The sequence below is a fragment of the Nilaparvata lugens genome, chromosome 4, assembly GCF_014356525.2.
Source record: "Nilaparvata lugens isolate BPH chromosome 4, ASM1435652v1, whole genome shotgun sequence".
Classification (NCBI taxonomy): Eukaryota; Metazoa; Arthropoda; class Insecta; order Hemiptera; family Delphacidae; genus Nilaparvata; species Nilaparvata lugens.
In genome coordinates, this window is record NC_052507.1 from 24833326 (window position 1) to 24852186 (window position 18861).

General features: G+C 33.5%; 1 protein-coding gene across 5 annotated transcripts in view; it reads left to right on the forward strand.

The window, feature by feature from the left end:
* Nucleotides 1-18861, forward strand: part of LOC111046808 (phosphofurin acidic cluster sorting protein 2) — a 151569-nt gene that overhangs the window by 107095 nt on the left and 25613 nt on the right. For 4 of the 5 annotated variants that reach the window (XM_022332446.2, XM_039427175.1, XM_039427174.1 and 1 more), the window contains exons 1-2: nucleotides 16953-17134; nucleotides 18415-18560. In XM_022332446.2, coding sequence (XP_022188138.2) covers nucleotides 16987-17134; nucleotides 18415-18560 — 294 coding nt within the window. In that variant the 5' untranslated portion in view covers nucleotides 16953-16986. Of the gene's footprint in view, nucleotides 1-10853; nucleotides 10942-11973; nucleotides 12061-13494; nucleotides 13621-15268; nucleotides 15432-16952; nucleotides 17135-18414; nucleotides 18561-18861 lie in introns of those variants that run through there. The other variant, XM_022332445.2, reaches the window with a different exon arrangement.

Consider the following 18861-nt stretch of genomic DNA (forward strand, 5'->3'; position numbering starts at 1 on the left):
TCTTATGATAGAGTCCCACGTTATGAAGCTATTGTGAGAAGTTGTGGATTGCAATTCCTTCACAGATAATACGATGTTTCTGGTATTTGTAAGAGCAGTCTCTAAATTCCCTCTTTTGCGAATAAATTCACAAAAAATTAAGGCCTTCCGGCTCGCAAAATTACTGGGTTCAAACCTCAGCTCTAGCTCAGTGGTAGAAACATGAATTTTATAAGTACAAATAATCACCATAAGGTTCAAGGACCAGGTATTGATAATTCTTACCGCTGCTTCTATGAAGTTCTTGAAGAATACCAGTAAGGAAATTAAAAGAATATTTGATGACTGATTATCAGTAACCATGTACCACTAGAGAATAATCAGGACCAACTATAGTTGTTTCTAGTTGATTCTTAAAACGCTCGTCGTGAATACAAGTATTCACCAATATACCCTTTCAAAATTCCTTAGAACTTACAACGCCAGTTCTTGAAGCTCTCTGGATCCTTATATGATATAACTGGAACCTTATTAATATAATTTCTTAATATACTTGTTCTGGCTGATAGAATGAATATCATCAAAGGATGATAAATATTGAGTGCTCTGAATAAGGTTAATATTATTTGATTCTATGATTTTAAGTGCTGCTAAATATTTGTTGGTACCAAAACAGCTCAAACTATATAACACGAGATGAATTGGGATATAATAAAAAATTCTATAAGTTTGTATGCTGACATAAAACACAAAATATATTCCCATAAAACAGATATGCATAAAATATTCAATAAATCTGTAATTCACTTAAATAATCTACTTTTAAAATCTGAATAATTATCACAGGCTTTGCTAATATTCACAATAATGAGTTTCAAATTCATAATATATTATATTTAATACTGGTACTTAGACTTCCAATCAATACAAAATTCTACCAATAAAAACCTGTTCGGTCTATAAGTTTGATATGATATGCTTGGTTCAATTACAAAATTAATATTTAATAAATTAATATTCAAACATGAGATCTCAGGGTTTTATATGAATTCGGGCAGTGCATGGAAGTAAGCTTCCTACATATAATAAATAAATTTATAAAATGTTCTTGTGAACTAAGTGATATTGTTCAACACGTGGTGACCCTTAATTTTAATTCAAATTAATTGGAATAGCGCTTTTTGTTTTAATAATTACCCCCACTGAACGTAGAAAAAATGAGCTCATTTGGTTTGACTTATCACTCACTGACTGAAGTTCTGGATGTTCTCGTGGATTGAATTAATTATTTCCAATAATTAATTAGGTAGGCTCCTTTTCGTCACTGCTGGGCTAACGCGTGATCCAGATTTTTATAAGTTTCTTTCGAATTAAAGCTATTTTTATGGGAATCTTTACAATTACGAACTCCTTGACAGCACTGAGTTCACAAACAATTAACATTCAACAAACATACATTACATTTAAAAAGGGTTTGGCTTAATAATTCATTAAAAATTTTTAAAAGGAATAAGAAAAGACCCTAAACTCCATGTGCATCCTCTCGGTTGGGATCTTAAGCCAGAAGAAGGAGGTTTTTAGAAAAATTTGCTTCTTCCTAGAATAATTCTGTAAGCTACTCTCTGATTGGCCTTCAATTTAATAGACTCAATACAATTGGTTGCCTTGGGAATCAGGGCTTCCTCGGCTTTACAATAGAAAAAATTAAATAAAAGAAGTTTTTATACAATATATGGAGTGTTTATCTTAAATTGAATTCATAAATAAATCGTAACATACGATTTTAATAGATAATACATTTAGTTTTTATATGAGTTTTGTATACTCTTGATTTATCATGCTTTTTTAGATTATAATAAATATTTATACAGAAATAATAGTTATTTGTATTTCTACACATCGACTTCCTTTAGTATACATAATATATCCTTTATGAGTGAATTTTATATGATTCAACCGGTCATATGGGTTGATCGAATAATCAGCTGATTCGTTCAGTATTGGTTCTAATAATTATCGATTTATCCAAGATCGACTAATTCTTTTCAAAAGGTAAACAAGTAACTCTAACCTCAATGTTCATGCATTTTATTTTTCTTTTTTTTTTTTTTTTTTTTTTTAATCCGCCAATAATAATTATGCCGCTTTATAATTTTTTGATCTTACCAATGGGTTCTCATAATTATTAAATCACAATAATACATGTTTTCTTATCGTTGTTGATAATGCTATTACTCCTAATCGCTAATAATACTTGATTTGAGTTGATTTACTCTTTGGATAGGTCTAACCTTCTTTCCAATTTTATAGTTCTATTACATTTTATTGGCTCATTTAAAAATATTTGGTGGTTTCAAATTACCACGTGACACAAAACGCCCTCTGATTTCTGATTTAAAACGACAATTCGAGAATATAATATAAATTTTATGATCCAGTTGGTTTTGGATCAGAAATCATACATGTTACAAAGTCTGCTAATAACTCTACTGAGAATCTACCTCCTAACAATTCAACAACATATACAACAATAAATAAATTCAATTCAAATACATACGCCTTACATCGGCCAATCTCCTTCTACACACAATACACAATATAAACTATCTCCTCCTCCATACATAATATAAATCTTTTTTCTAATCCACGCTCTGCCCTCAGGCCAGAAGCACATTTGAATGTTGGTGCAAAATCATTGCCAACCTAACAAACTGATAATTCTCCGACTTGCAGAGTATAACATATTTTCTCCCTCAACATAGAACAGTGACTTGTACATTTTCATTTCATTCTCTTGCAGAAATTGGGCTTTGTTTTCATATAATGGATATTTTTAAGGATAATCTTTGGTAGGTTTTATCAACAAGAACTTCTTATTCCTCTAATACATTGAGACTTGGGATTAATGCTTTTGGTGGTAACTATGCGGTTTGATCATTTGGCGGATAATTTTAGTGATTTTCTTAATAGCTTATACATAAATAATAATAATATAATATCTTTATAATATCTCTACATGCAATTCACATTTATATGACACTTGATCTTCTTGTTCGGGGTATCAACTTTGATGATTTAATAGGCATTGACTACTCTGGTTTTCGTAGTGTACAGCTGGTTTACGTTGGCTTCGGTTTGTCACTTGTCGCCATCTTGATGTTTCTTCCTGCTACATGAAGGTAAGTTGGCTTTTAACATTAGAAGTTATTTATTCTCTTGTTTCATTAATAAGAAAGGTGTTAAAAATGGTTTCTAAATTTTTTATTTCTTTATTTTCAGGTGTTGTTATTCGAAGTGGATACTCGTCTGCGAAATAAGTGTGTTGCCTGGTGTTTGTTTGGTACGTATTTGTTGACAGGTAGGTCCATGAATCCAAATATTATTGTTTATATTCTTATCGCTTATTGTCTCGATAATACGGCTTGAGATTAGAGGCATGGGCTTTGATTCTGTAAATAATCTGGCGGTTTTGACGACCGGTTCTCCATCAGCTCTCTTATCCTGGCTAGCCTAGAGTATTTACTTGGTGTATTTTGAATCGTTCTGAGTTTCAGATTAGCTTTGAAAATTTTAGAACTGATTCTCTCAACATAAGACACGCCCTCATTCATCAGTACTTTAATGATATTTTCCTTAATTGATATCGCAGCCATAAATATAATAATACTCACAAAATAAATCAATGCATTTACCGTGTTTCTCACAACATAACCTTTCCACTCATCAATAGTAGTTTCATTTAGTAATAATAATACAATATTTTTCATCCTATCCACAACACAGTCTTTTATCCATATCACAGTCATAACAAATAGTATACAATATATCAGAACATTTATCATTTCTTTAACAATATAATCTCTCAACATATAATAGTCAGGTACTTTCATTTTATTAATATAACTCCTTATTTCTCTCACTCTTCTTAAACACTTTCCAGTCTTCATTAGTTCCCACAAGTAATCTAATTTATTGTTATCATCCATGCATGTTTCCATATTTGTTTCGTAAGCAGCTCCATTTTTAATCCATTTATTAGGTCCGTTTTTATCACATTTCTTTAGCCCATTCTTCCGGTCACATCGCCGATCTTCTGCTTTAAAGCGAATGTGCCGCGGATGCATGCTGTCGATCTCCGGTCCTCCATCCTGGTTTTGGTCCGGAATCCTCCTCGGGCGTTTGAAACGTGCATGCGGCTGGTATCGTCGCGCGCGGTACTTCTTTTTCTTCCGCCTGACTTTCCGCCTCCGGGCCTTGCGGTGCATGCCTCTTTTCTCCTGTAGTCGGTCATGCAGTCGGTCGTCCGGTGTCTGCCTCGGGCGTTTCCGTCTCCGGGCCTTACGGTGTATGCTTCTTGTATCCCGAATGTTGTCCTCCCGGTACTCCCTGGTGTCATCCTTTTGTTCCTCCATCCTGGGTTCCTCGGGGTGCATAAGTCCTGTGCGCGGATGCCTGGTGGTGGTCCCTTGATGCGCGGGTGTGGCATTCAAAACTGGTTGATCGCATGTTTGCTCCATATTGCATAACTCCTTTACTATAACCTGGTGTTCCTCGGTGGCGGGTTGCTCTTCCTGCGGTGATGGTTCTCCAGTGGGAAATATAAGGCTCAAAAGGGATTGATGTTTACAGGGCGTTTTAAGTGCATGGCGTGTGGCGGTTTTTGGTGTTGGTTTCTGTGTGTCTGGTGGTGGGTTATTTGCATGTTGATTTTGGGTTGTTTTTGTTGTATGTGCTACTGTGTAAGATGTATTTGTTCGGTTATGGTTTTGGTGTGTCTCACTTGGATTTTTGTGGTCTCTATCTCGCTTGTAATTATTTCCATTTAAACGATCTCTGCCATCATAATATGCTCCTCTATCCTGTTGTTTATTATTGTAATATTGCGATTTATTTCTAGAACTGTTTTCAAACGATTGACCTCTGCCAGTATTTTCGGGTATTTTTGATATCGAGTGTTTGCTCCGGCATTTGACATTTGATTCTCACCATTATAATTTTTTCTGAAGCTGTTGCTATTATGATGAGGAGAATGATTGGAATCTCCTGTACGGTCATTTACCTGACTGGATTCAGAAGTGACGGATTGGATACAGTGTAAATGTTCCATTAATTCTTTGCAACTGGAAATCGAAGATACTGCTAGTGTCATGCGAACATTGTAAGGAAGCTTTTTTGTTAATATATTTGCTAATGATGTATCCGCCAAAGATTCGTCTAGTTGCGAATTCTTACACATCATCTTAGCTACGAATTCAGTATATGATTGTCTGCCTCTATTATCATATGTGCATGATATAATCTCTGATAGTGCGTCCATCTGCTTACGTTTACTCCAATACTGTTGCAGGAACTGGGAGATGAAGTCCTCCAGGCTGTTGATATCTCGCATCCGGCTCTGGAAAAACATCAGTGGCTCGCCAAGTAGTAAACTGGACAATTGGAAACGCCACATTAACCAAGAGGTGGGTGTCAGTTCTTGAACGGCTCTTATTTGGTCCACAAATAATTTGGGTTGCATGTGACGGTAGGAATTATCAAATTTTCCAAGATTTTGGAAAGGTTGAGTGCTATTTACTGGTTCAATCGGTATATAATGTATTCTGCTGGCTGGAATATTTTCCATGGATGTCGCTAGTCTAGAGACTCTTTCTTCACTTAATACGTCTACCCGCTTCTCAATTTCTTTAGGCACTTCATCCAGCTCATCGTTTAACTGATATATAACATCATCAATATGATTTTCTAGGTCGTTTACGGCAGTAGATTGCATGTCTTTTTTACTGTCTCCTATGCTTTTTGTCTCTTCATTGAATTCAGAAAATTTTTCATCAAATTTCTCTTCCCTCTTTTCAACACCTTCGTGGTCAGTTTTGATATCTTTTTGGATGATTTTGGTATTTTCTTCCATTTTATCCTGGATGGTTTTAGCGCTTTCATAGATGTCTTCTTGTATTTTTTTAGTCATTTCTTCTAAGGCTTGGTCGAGTATAAGTTTGAATTCGTTTATGAAATCTTTCGTCATGAAATTGGTAGTATAATCGACTGAAGAATCTAATGTAACATTGTGCTTTTCCAGGTTGGTGACTGCGGGTGATGGTTGGCTGATCACATTGGTCGGCGACTGGATGGCGGCCTTCTCCATTCCTTCGGCGGCGCTTGGGGCGATCTGCGAAGACGCCGGTACCGGGTTGGACGCCCTCACTCCCTCATCTCCCTCAGCCGGACTCTCATCGGAATTAATCGCATCGACGACGTTATCAATCTTCGTAGAAGACAATTGGGCTAAGTTTTGCGGGTCGAAACTGATGGAGCATATGCTGCCTCCCTCTCTCTCTCGTGGGGTCTCCGCTGCATCGTCCTGGGGCTGTTGATTTGCCGGTGTCGTGGCTACATAGTTTTGGGGATGTTCGCTGAAGTAGGAAATTTGCGAGTTAGCTGGCGACTGGTTCATGGTGACGTTATTATGGAATACTTCGAGTAAATAGCCAAGTGTATTGCCAAGTCTCAGGAATATTAAAATGGATTCAGTGATAGTGCCTAGTCTGGATAAAATTGTGTTGTGTTGAAGTTTCAAGTGTCATGTACATATATTACAAAAAGACCTTCTAGTGCTACAGGTACGCTTATCAACATAGACAGATATGGCTTACAAATTACATTAATATAGTTCTTAAAATTTTAATTAGGGTCTTATCCTCCTGAATAACGATAGTATTATAATGCCTCAAATAACCTATAACCCTGGTCAGCATACAATGTCTAGATTCAAAGATCAAAATCAAATTTTTACTATAACTTTTATGGAAATTTCCATCCAATTTTCTCTATTATGAGAATTATGTTATCAAACTCGTGTGATACAGTTTGTCTGTATTTATGCAGCTTGAAGAATTTTAATTTGAAGAGCAACTCAATTATTTTAGCCAGAACTTACAATAGATCATCAGATATATCTTGTTGAATCAACTTCAGATTATACTTCTTGCAGCTTTCAGTTTTATCAATAATTTCATTAATCATTGATAGTAAGATTGAGTAGGTAAGCTTTTCATCATGCTCCACTGGTTGGGTGCCATTGTGTGAAGTTGTGCTCCTGGGGGGGGTTATCTCTTATGATAGAGTCCCACGTTATGAAGCTATTGTGAGAAGTTGTGGATTGCAATTCCTTCACAGATAATACGATGTTTCTGGTATTGTAAGAGCAGTCTCTAAATTCCCTCTTTTGCGAATAAATTCACAAAAAATTAAGGCCTTCCGGCTCGCAAAATTACTGGGTTCAAACCTCAGCTCTAGCTCAGTGGTAGAAACATGAATTTTGTAAGTACAAATAATCACCATAAGGTTCAAGGACCAGGTATTGATAATTCTTACCGCTGCTTCTATGAAGTTCTTGAAGAATACCAGTAAGGAAATTAAAAGAATATTTGATGACTGATTATCAGTAACCATGTACCACTAGAGAATAATCAGGACCAACTATAGTTGTTTCTAGTTGATTCTTAAAACGCTCGTCGTGAATACAAGTATTCACCAATATCCCTTTTCAAAATTCCTTAGAACTTACAACGCCAGTTCTTGAAGCTCTCTGGATCCTTATATGATATAACTGGAACCTTATTAATATAATTTCTTAATATACTTGTTCTGGCTGATAAAATGAATATCATCAAAGGATGATAAATATTGAGTGCTCTGAATAAGGTTAATATTATTTGATTCTATGATTTTAAGTGCTGCTAAATATTTGTTGGTACCAAAACAGCTCAAACTATATAACACGAGATGAATTGGGATATAATAAAAAATTCTATAAGTTTGTATGCTGACATAAAACACAAAATATATTCCCATAAAACAGATATGCATAAAATATTCAATAAATCTGTAATTCACTTAAATAATCTACTTTTAAAATCTGAATAATTATCACAGGCTTTGCTAATATTCACAATAATGAGTTTCAAATTCATAAATATATTATATTTAATACTGGTACTTAGACTTCCAATCAATACAAAATTCTACCAATAAAAACCTGTTCGGTCTATAAGTTTGATATGATATGCTTGGTTCAATTACAAAATTAATATTTAATAAATTAATATTCAAACATGAGATCTCAGGGTTTTATATGAATTCGGGCAGTGCATGGAAGTAAGCTTCCTACATATAATAAATAAATTTATAAAATGTTCTTGTGAACTAAGTGATATTGTTCAACACGTGGTGACCCTTAATTTTAATTCAAATTAATTGGAATAGCGCTTTTTGTTTTAATAATTACCCCCACTGAACGTAGAAAAAATGAGCTCATTTGGTTTGACTTATCACTCACTGACTGAAGTTCTGGATGTTCTCGTGGATTGAATTAATTATTTCCAATAATTAATTAGGTAGGCTCCTTTTCGTCACTGCTGGGCTAACGCGTGATCCAGATTTTTATAAGTTTCTTTCGAATTAAAGCTATTTTTATGGGAATCTTTACAATTACGAACTCCTTGACAGCACTGAGTTCACAAACAATTAACATTCAACAAACATACATTACATTTAAAAAAGGGTTTGGCTTAATAATTCATTAAAAATTTTTAAAAGGAATAAGAAAAGACCCTAAACTCCATGTGCATCCTCTCGGGTTGGGATCTTAAGCCAGAAGAAGGAGGTTTTTTTAGAAAAACTTGCTTCTTCCTAGAATAATTCTGTAAGCTACTCTCTGATTGGCCTTCAATTTAATAGACTCAATACAATTGGTTGCCTTGGGAATCAGGGCTTCCTCGGCTTTACAATAGAAAAAATTAAATAAAAGAAGTTTTTATACAAATATATGGAGTGTTTATCTTAAATTGAATTCATAAATAAATCGTAACATACGATTTTAATAGATAATACATTTAGTTTTTATATGAGTTTTGTATACTCTTGATTTATCATGCTTTTTTAGATTATAATAAATATTTATACAGAAATAATAGTTATTTGTATTTCTACACATCGACTTCCTTTAGTATACATAATATATCCTTTATGAGTGAATTTTATATGATTCAACCGGTCATATGGGTTGATCGAATAATCAGCTGATTCGTTCAGTATTGGTTCTAATAATTATCGATTTATCCAAGATCGACTAATTCTTTTCAAAAGGTAAACAAGTAACTCTAACCTCAATGTTCATGCATTTTATTTTTCTTTTTTTTTTTTTTTTTTTTAATCCGCCAATAGTAATTATGCCGCTTTATAATTTTTTGATCTTACCAATGGGTTCTCATAATTATTAAATCACAATAATACATGTTTTCTTATCGTTGTTGATAATGCTATTACTCCTAATCGCTAATAATACTTGATTTGAGTTGATTTACTCTTTGGATAGGTCTAACCTTCTTTCCAATTTTATAGTTCTATTACATTTTATTGGCTCATTTAAAAATATTTGGTGGTTTCAAATTACCACGTGACAATGTGTGTGCTGCTGTTGATACATTTGAAGCGAATCTCACTTCCTGATTGCTGTCAGTTGTTTTGGATTTGTTGTCAGTTGAACAAACTAACTTGAACTTGACGTCTGTTGACAGCAGATATTGTGTGCGAGTGCGAGGCATCCCACGCCACAGCCACAGCCACAGCGCTGCCTTGTAATTATTAACCCGATAATTGAATGGCTGCGAAACTTCTTCAATTAGAAGCTCCCAAGTTGAAAGGATAAGCCAGCAGTGCGCAGCGCAGCATTTAATGTGTCGGCGCGCTAACGTGTAATTAATATTCCCGAGATAATCTTGTTGACCTGTGAACTTTCGAAAGTCAATTGCAAATTTGAAATTTGTGATCTCAATTAGATTCTGAAATTAGATAACATTCAAGGATAAGTTTCATGTTATGTCTCATCACTTTCAATATTTTGAAGTAGTTAGCTAAAACGGAATCCTATTAAATTTCCAGGTCGATCTTAATTTATGAAGATTGGATTGTTTTGAGGATTTGAAAACTTCAGTTTTGTCATGAATTGCAAATAGAGTTAGCTTTTCAAAATTCCTTCTTATCTGTTACAAAGTGTTGAACAATACAATAAAGAACAGGAATGAAGGAAAAATTGAATGAAACTTTTCAGATAATCTTTCATAATTGTCTGAAACTTGGAGAGAGAAATATTGCGGTTGAAGATGTTGATTAGAAATCAGAACTCTCTCAATTTGCTTTGAGTTAGTTAAGAAGTAAGGGAGGGGTGAAATTAACTTGTAAATCTTCATGTGTTTGTTCATAATATTTTCAAAGATAAGAATTCAATAAAATATTTATTCTCATACTATGAGTAGATGTAATATCAAATCATATCAGTTTCGTACAACTTTTTTCTCCATACTACTTTTTCCAGTCATATACATTTGAACGATTATAGATAATAATTTGGACTACTATTTGCAGTTAGCAAATACCTTCTATACGATTTACGCACAGCTTCGTATCTAAATCTTCTAGTTCATCATGCTTGACGTAATTGCAAAGTGATAATGATAGGTGTATCGAGATTGAGGAAATAGTAGAATTTAGAATAATGCTGCAGGTTTCTATGCAGGCTCTTGTTTGAAAACTAGTCCAGTAAGTAATGAGGTTTCATCTAGGATTCACAGTAGTTCAGGCTGAACATCCTGGTTCAGTAGTTATTTCAAATAGAAATGATTTCAGTCTGTAATTTTATATGCTGGAATATATGAATAAATGAAATAGTTCAACGAATATACAATACAGATGACAGTTTCCCCAAAATAAAATAGAGTTCGAGAAATTTGTTGTTGGCTTCTAGATAATTGCAATCCATTTTGCAAGAAATCGATTTGAATTTATAGAATAATGTTGACCGTGTTTTATTGTTTCAGGCTATGCTCGCTGACGCTCTCACGGTTGGTTGTGTTCAAAGCACTTGGCTCAGACTTGGCTTCCATTACGATTGCTGTCAAAATGCAGGTAAAGTTGCCCCAGAAGATTTTTCGTAATTTAGTTGGAGAATTTAAGATTCACAAAAGATCAACCCGAAAAGAATTTGAATCGAAAACAACTTTTTCCTTTATCGAAATTCAGAAGAGTTTACAGTAGGTTTATTCTATTATTCTATTCCAATATAGGAATATAATAATTTATTATCCTGAAGGTATTCTCAAGGAAATGAAAGGTATCTTATTCCAATAAAAAGATGTATACTAATTTATAATTTTTTCTAGTGTTCATATTTTGTATTGGTAATAATTTTTCAAGTTCAACATAACTTCTCAAAACATCTCATTCCGGGCTATCAGATGAGTAAATTTAAGTTGAGAGTCAATGTATGCATATAGTAGCTACGCTGTATATTCTACGTGATGGAGAGCTAGATAAATGAAGTGGCTCTTGATAAAGTAATAATGAGAGCTTGGCTTTGTAATTATTTCCCCAATATTATTGTATGACAGCTCTTCAACTAATAATAAATGCTTAAATAACTCCAATCAGGTATAAGTGAAACTTTGGATGATAAACAAATAATCACTTAGTAGACTTTTCATGTAACGCGATCATCATTATTAAAGTTATCAAAATTTCAATAATCTTGTTTAGAGTGATAGATTTTGTAAAATAACATTATTAAAACTGTATAGAATACTGGTAAACACAAATGAGGCATAAGTAATGGCTTATACATTGCCATTACTTATGCCTCAGTACTATTTATACATTGATTAACATTCTACGTGAGTTATTTATATCAGTTATTCAAGTCTTGTGAACAGATAAAACTGTTGATGTTATGATGATAACGCAATTTTTGTCAATTTACTGAATTTAATTTGTGAAAAGTAGTTTTGGGTTAGCGCCTGTTTTTTCTTTCAAATATTTTGATGATTTTGACAAAATAAATCAATAAATGAATATGATGATTAATATTTCAACGTTCATTTCAATTACATTCATTGAATTATTCATTTTTATGTTGTTTCTGAAGGTTTTTATAATTATTTGCAGGGATCTAAAAGAACCTTGCGCTCCAACGAATTCGGGCTCCCTCCTAATGGGCTTGATATCGAACTTCAACTTCATTTCTCCCTACAAGTAAGTAGCTTGACATTTTTTTGAATTAGTTGGTTAAATTACATTAGTTTATTTTATTGAAATTCAACAGCTGCAATAATTGAAACATTGTTTGCTACACTTCAAAGAAAATATTCAAGTTGGTGTATTGTCCTTTCAATTAGATAGATATTTTGTAATATTAGCTATGAGGACCTACTGATCTCCACTCTGTCGGATAATCATCGGCATTTTAATCGTCCTTTATGATTGACAATTTACGGTTACTGATCTTGATAAATAATTAACAATTTAACGCCTAGAGTATAGGTGCAAAGTATATTGAAGCTCATTTATAATTTTGTATGAATTTATTGTGGATATTTTTTTTAGAAAGAATTGATGTTGATTGGCAAAGAATGCTGGAAGTTTGATGTGAATCTACATAACCGTTATTATGCATAAAATCTCCGATTCTAATGGGAAGCTACATTATATTTTCTTCGTCAAACCAATCAATTTATGGGAGTAAGGCATTGATAGAAGAAATACCTCACTAATATTACTGATTACTGGTATTTTCATAATAACAAGAGACAATGACAACTATTTTAAGTGTTTAATGCAACATCCCTATCTTAACCGTGCTGAATTTTGGCCTAATTGACGAATTAAATTAAATAAAATTCCGCCATGGGCGCTTCCGACGTTTTTGAAATCCCCTTCACCTACGTGCTCATAGCAAATAGTCAAATAATTTAGCTATGATTGTCAATAAATTCAATTTCACCTGTTATCTCAGTACCACTAGAAACAATTATAAAAAATTGGTAAACAACAGAATGTGTGTTGTGAGTAACTCGTTTCATTTATTCACTAGTTTGGATAAGAAGGTTGAAAAATTTTATCTTATCAATGTTTTTGTATTGTCTATCTTGAAAAATATTACTCAGCTTGAACTAGAAATAGTCTCTCTTGCTCAGTTATCCTTTTTTTACAACTGTTATGTTTATTAAGAGTAGAACATTCAAGACAAGAATCATGAACTATTCCTGTATATCTGTGTCTGTATTTGTTGTACTTTCCAATAGTTGCATTGTTGTTGGCAATGAAATACAAGGAATTGAAAAAAAATGTTTCTATTCTGACACCTTCTTTTATTAGTGTGAATATGATGTAGTATTCTTTCATAACTTGTACATCAATTATTGTAGATGATTCTCATTTTAAATGTCGTTGAAAGGAATCTCTTCCACTTAGTATAGATTTATTTTGATTTATAGTCTACATTTTTACAAGTGGATTACATTGTATTTCTGAATTAGGATTATTTTAGAGTGCAAATAATTTGATAAAAAAAAAACAAAAACTATTCTTGTAGGGTATCAGTGACCACTGAATCAGTTAGTATTTATTCAGCTTCACATCATGCTAGTAATTTCATGTTTACACTAAAAATGTCTATTATTTTTGCAGTATCCTCATTTTCTGAAAAGGGACGGGAACAAACTACATGTGATGCTACAGAGAAGAAAGCGATATAAAAATCGCACTATTCTCGGCTATAAGACATTAGCAGAAGGTGTTATTAATATGTCTCAGGTAAGTTATGGCTTTACGAATAAGCCAGGTATACTCAGTTTCACTACTGTCCCAAACTCTTAATATTATCCTTCATTTTTTTTCATGTAAGTGAATTAAAATTTATTAAACTACTGAAATTACGAAATTGAAATTCTTAATAAATTCAACTAAACAAGAATGCGGTAGTCATTATTCGACAATTAATAATTATGACACTTGAAAAGCTTGACAATTCCACAATACGGAAATGAAATAATTGAAATGATATTGGTACGAGTATAGCATTATTATTGGTATTGATAAAGCAGTAATTATTCTGTCTGTGTTGTTTATATTCCGCTTCCAGACAGCTAGTAAGTGTATGAAAATCAAAGGTTTACTCATTATTTCAAAGTACTTATACTGAAGCTACTCCAACTCGAGTGTACTTCTTGTAACGATAGAAATTAATCGCTGTTAATATGCTATTCAGAGAATTCAAAAACAAATACGATCAACTGAATTGATCAAAGATGAATGAATGTTGTTACTGGTTTAAATATAAGATTATACTAATATCTAAGTTTGATACTGTCATCAATGATTAGACTATATTTTATATATTTGAAGTTCTCATGCTATGACCCTATGACTGACTAACCATCAAGATTGTAGCCTTGATGTATACAATAATATTTATTTTGGAATTTTTATAGGAGCAGCTTAGATCCAATAGTTTGAGGATCAAAAATGATGGACGATGACTACTAATCTTTGAATAATCAAATGAGCTAAAAATCTCTGAATGATCATCCATAAATGGATTGCATTCTGGAGACAGTGACTGATTCTGTAGCTACTCAACAAACTTTCAAGACTGTTGTATTATTTATGTTTTTACTTTCCTTGCCCTATTACCATAGGTAAGGAAAGTATTGCTTTTCCGAAAAAAATTAAGGTACCCCAATTTCTTAATTTCTATACGTTTCAAGGTCCCCTGAGTCTGTGTGCGTCTGTGTACACGATATCTCATCTCCCAGTTAACGGAATGACTTGAAATTTGGAACGTAAGGTCCTTACACTATAAGGATCCGACACGAACAATTTCGATCAAATGTAATCCAAGATGGCGGCTAAAATGGCGAAAATGTTGTCAAAAACAGGGTTTTTCGCAATTTTCTCGAAAACGGCTCCAACGATTTTGATCAAATTCTTACCTGAAATAGTCATTGATAAGCTCTATCAACTGCAACAAGTCCCATATCTGTAAAAAGCTCCGCCTCATCTATGCAAAGTTTGATTTTAGATTCTCAATTATCAGCCTTCATATACAATTTAAACAAAAAATTTCAAGTGGAAAAGATTGGGGCATGAAAATCTCTGCAATTAATGTCCAGTAATATTTCCACCTAGAATTGGAAACAAGCTTGAAATTTGAGAAAATGTGATTATTAAAATGCAAACTGTTGGCAACTGTTGGTTCTATTAAATCATTCACTACGAAGAGATAGCAGACCTCGTGTGTTTCCAGCGTTATTGACCTATCACCAGCTGTCTCATGTCTTCAAATAGTAGACTTGAGATGCACGAGAACACTAGCGTCAGGTGATCAATTTTCATAACGGCAAGGAAAGTTGTGTGAGTGCGCCACACCAGATATTTAAATGTTGATTGTGTGTTTCCTCAGGTGCTTCAAAGGCAGATGGACTTGGAACTAGATCTAGTCAGCGATATGAAGACTGATGTGAAGGGCCATAGCAATAGTAACGTGGTTGCCAGGATAATAGTGCAGTCGCTCAACAGTCAGCCGGTCGACCACGAGGACTCGGCCAAGCACACTCCTCATGCCGGTAACAACTCATTTTCATCAATTTCATGTTATTTTATGGCTAGAGAACAGTCTCTGCTACATCCTAACATCAATTTTCTTTTTATAGGTTTCTTCTAACTATAATTTTGTTCGCAAGCTATAATCAAATCAAATCAAATTCATTTATTGCCAAAAAGAAAACAAACAATAATTTACTCATACACATACATACACGAGCAAAAATAAAAATATAATGTTCATAATACAATATTACACATACATGCATATACATGTGAGCAGAAAAATCCATTTCTAAAATTTCTAGGCATCACCAGCAAAAAGAAAAATCTTTGCCCGCTGGTGAGAGTTGCTTATAAAAATCCTTAGAATAACTAGAAATTAAAAAGAAAAGCTTTATAACAAAAGTGGACACAAAATACACTCTAAACATTTGGTCCAAAGTAGAATAATTCACTCCCATATTGATAATTTATAAAAGGTCAGAATTCAGAGAAATAGGTACCAAACTAAAAACTGAAACAGAAAAAAAAACATATCACAATGCTAGGTTCAAAGTGAAGAAATATTCACCTTTAATCCATTCCGTTATGCTCTTCTTTGATATTTTATCATTTAAATCAAAAGGTATTGCATTTATTAATTTGCTGCTTGTGTAAATCAATTGTCTTCTAATGAAAGTTAACTTATTAGGATAAATTTGGAATTTTTCTATTATATTTGGTCTGAAGTTGTAGACATGTTTATTTAATTTAGGAAATTTGCTTTTACTTTCCTTGCCCTATTACCATAGGTAAGGAAAGTATTGCTTTCCGAAAAAAATTAAGGTACCCCAATTTCTTAATTTCTATACGTTTCAAGGTCCCCTGAGTCTGTGTGCGTCTGTGTACACGATATCTTATCTCCCAGTTAACGGAATGACTTGAAATTTGGAACGTAAGGTCCTTACACTATAAGGATCCGACACGAACAATTTCGATGAAATGCAATCCAAGATGGCGGCTAAAATGGCGAAAATGTTGTCAAAAACAGGGTTTTTCGCAATTCTCTCGAAAACGGCTCCAACGATTTTGATCAAATTCATACCTGAAATAGTCATTGATAAGCTCTATCAACTGCCACAAGTCCCATATCTGTAAAAATTTCAGGAGCTCCGCCTCATCTATGCAAAGTTTGATTTTAGATTCTCAATTATCAGCCTTCATATACAATTTAAACAAAAATTTCAAGTGGAAAAGATTGAGCATGAAAATCTCTGCAATTAATGTCCAGCAACATTTCCACCTAAAATTGGAAATAAGCTTGAAATTTGAGAAAATGTGATTATTAAAATGCAAACTGTTGGCAACTGTTGGTTCTATTAAATCATTCACTACGAAGAGATTGCAGACCTCGTGTGTTTCCAGCGTTATTGACCTATCACCAGCTGTCTCATGTATTCAAATAGTAGACTTGAGATGCACGAGAACACTAGCGTCAGGTGATCAATTTTCATAACGGCAAGGAAAGTTGTGTGAGTGCGCCACACCAGATATTTAAATGTTGATTGTGTGTCTCCTCAGGTGCTTCAAAGGCAGATGGACTTGGAACTAGATCTAGTCAGCGATATGAAGACTGATGTGAAGGGCCATAGCAATAGTAACGTGGTTGCCAGGATAATAGTGCAGTCGCTCAACAGTCAGCCGGTCGACCACGAGGACTCGGCCAAGCACACTCCTCATGCCGGTAACAACTCATTTTCATCAATTTTATGTTATTTTATGGCTAGAGAACTGTCTCTGCTACATCCTAACATCACTTTTCTTTTTATGGGTTTCTTCTAACTATAATTTTGTTGGCAAGCTATAATAATAGACTTACTTCACATTAGATCTTTGCTATAATGCTTACAATTATGTATATTATGTATCGCATAATTGAGATCGGTGCTTTCTTGGATTGCATAGCTGAGAAAAACTTTTCCTATAATCTAGTCTAAAAGTATACGACTTTGAAATTCTATGGATACTGAAATACGACTGTTACGGTTTCGATTGTTTGTGGACGTATATATTTTCATAACCTAAAAATATCCAATAGTTCAGTCGATTAAAGCGCTATTAACCTTTGATAAACTGTAGCCGGAAGAGTTGTGTATTCAAATCCCAGCATGGCTGTTTGTTCATGTCAACATGACCCGCGCTCAAGTAAAAACGTTTCTTTAGGCATTATCCAGCAAAAAATAATTTTTCAGGGTTGAAATTTTATTCTCCTCTCATTCCGTCTTACACAAACAGACAACTCTTATTGCTTAATGATAAATAACAAAATAAAACATGATGCACTTATAAATCAATTTAGTTCTTGCCATCTTCATAATCACAATAATTTATTAACAAAACAACAAAATGTTTAACCATTATTTCCACTTATCCCAGTTTATTTCACTCTCTATTCATTCACAATTTTAAAATGGAAGCAACAGGTAAAAACCCAAATATGTTCCTTCAACAAAACAATAAGACTCCTGAACAATCCTTATTAAAGACAAAAATTATTAGTGAACTAACTTTAGAAAAAAGTACTTGGAAAAAAGTTTTTATTGATATTGAAAAGTTGAGATAAGTGAAAAAAGAGGTGTGAATGAACATGAAATGTTGTTGGAGAGATGATAGCATACATGAATGTATAGAGAAACGAAAACTATATATTTCGTTCATCTCTGATGAACGAGACGATGAGGATGATGATCATGATGTTGATGATGATAAATGCCAATGAAGACCTAGGACAATAAAGAAAAGATTAGGGGATATCAGTGCAAGTAAGAGGGTAGTGAATTAAATTGTATTTGGTTAAAACAAACTGAAATCGGAAGAGTAATATAATCAATGGTTATTGCAAACTGTACAAAAATTGTATCTGTGAATTTATAATTTAAGTTATAAATTTTGATAAACGATAAATAAACGTTAAATAAACTATTATGATTTATAATGATATATTATGATAATAATGTGTTTCAGGTCGTGTGGCGGACTTTTCGGATGATGACGAGGAGTTCAGCAGCAACGAAGAGGGGGAGGGTGAGGCAGAGGTGGAGGGGTCTGACTCGGAACCCATGCTGGAGGAGAGGCGAGCCAGGAAGACAAAAATACCAGCCAATGCCAGGGTCAGTTCCCCTCAACATTCTCAAATCAAATCAATTTTAATGTTTACATTGCTTGTAACAGAACAGATCATTAATCTATATATATACAATCATGAAAATCATCAGTAAAAGATAACGCTTCTCTTGAGTAATAAAACTCGACAAAAATACAGATGACTTCCACCAAGAAAAACTAGTTATCAGTTATATATATTGAAAATGCTGCTGATGATGATGATACAAAATAATTTAAGCAAACAATATTGTTTTACTACTCTCAAAAAACAAGAAGCTTTTGTACATGAGGAGGAGTTGAAAAAAC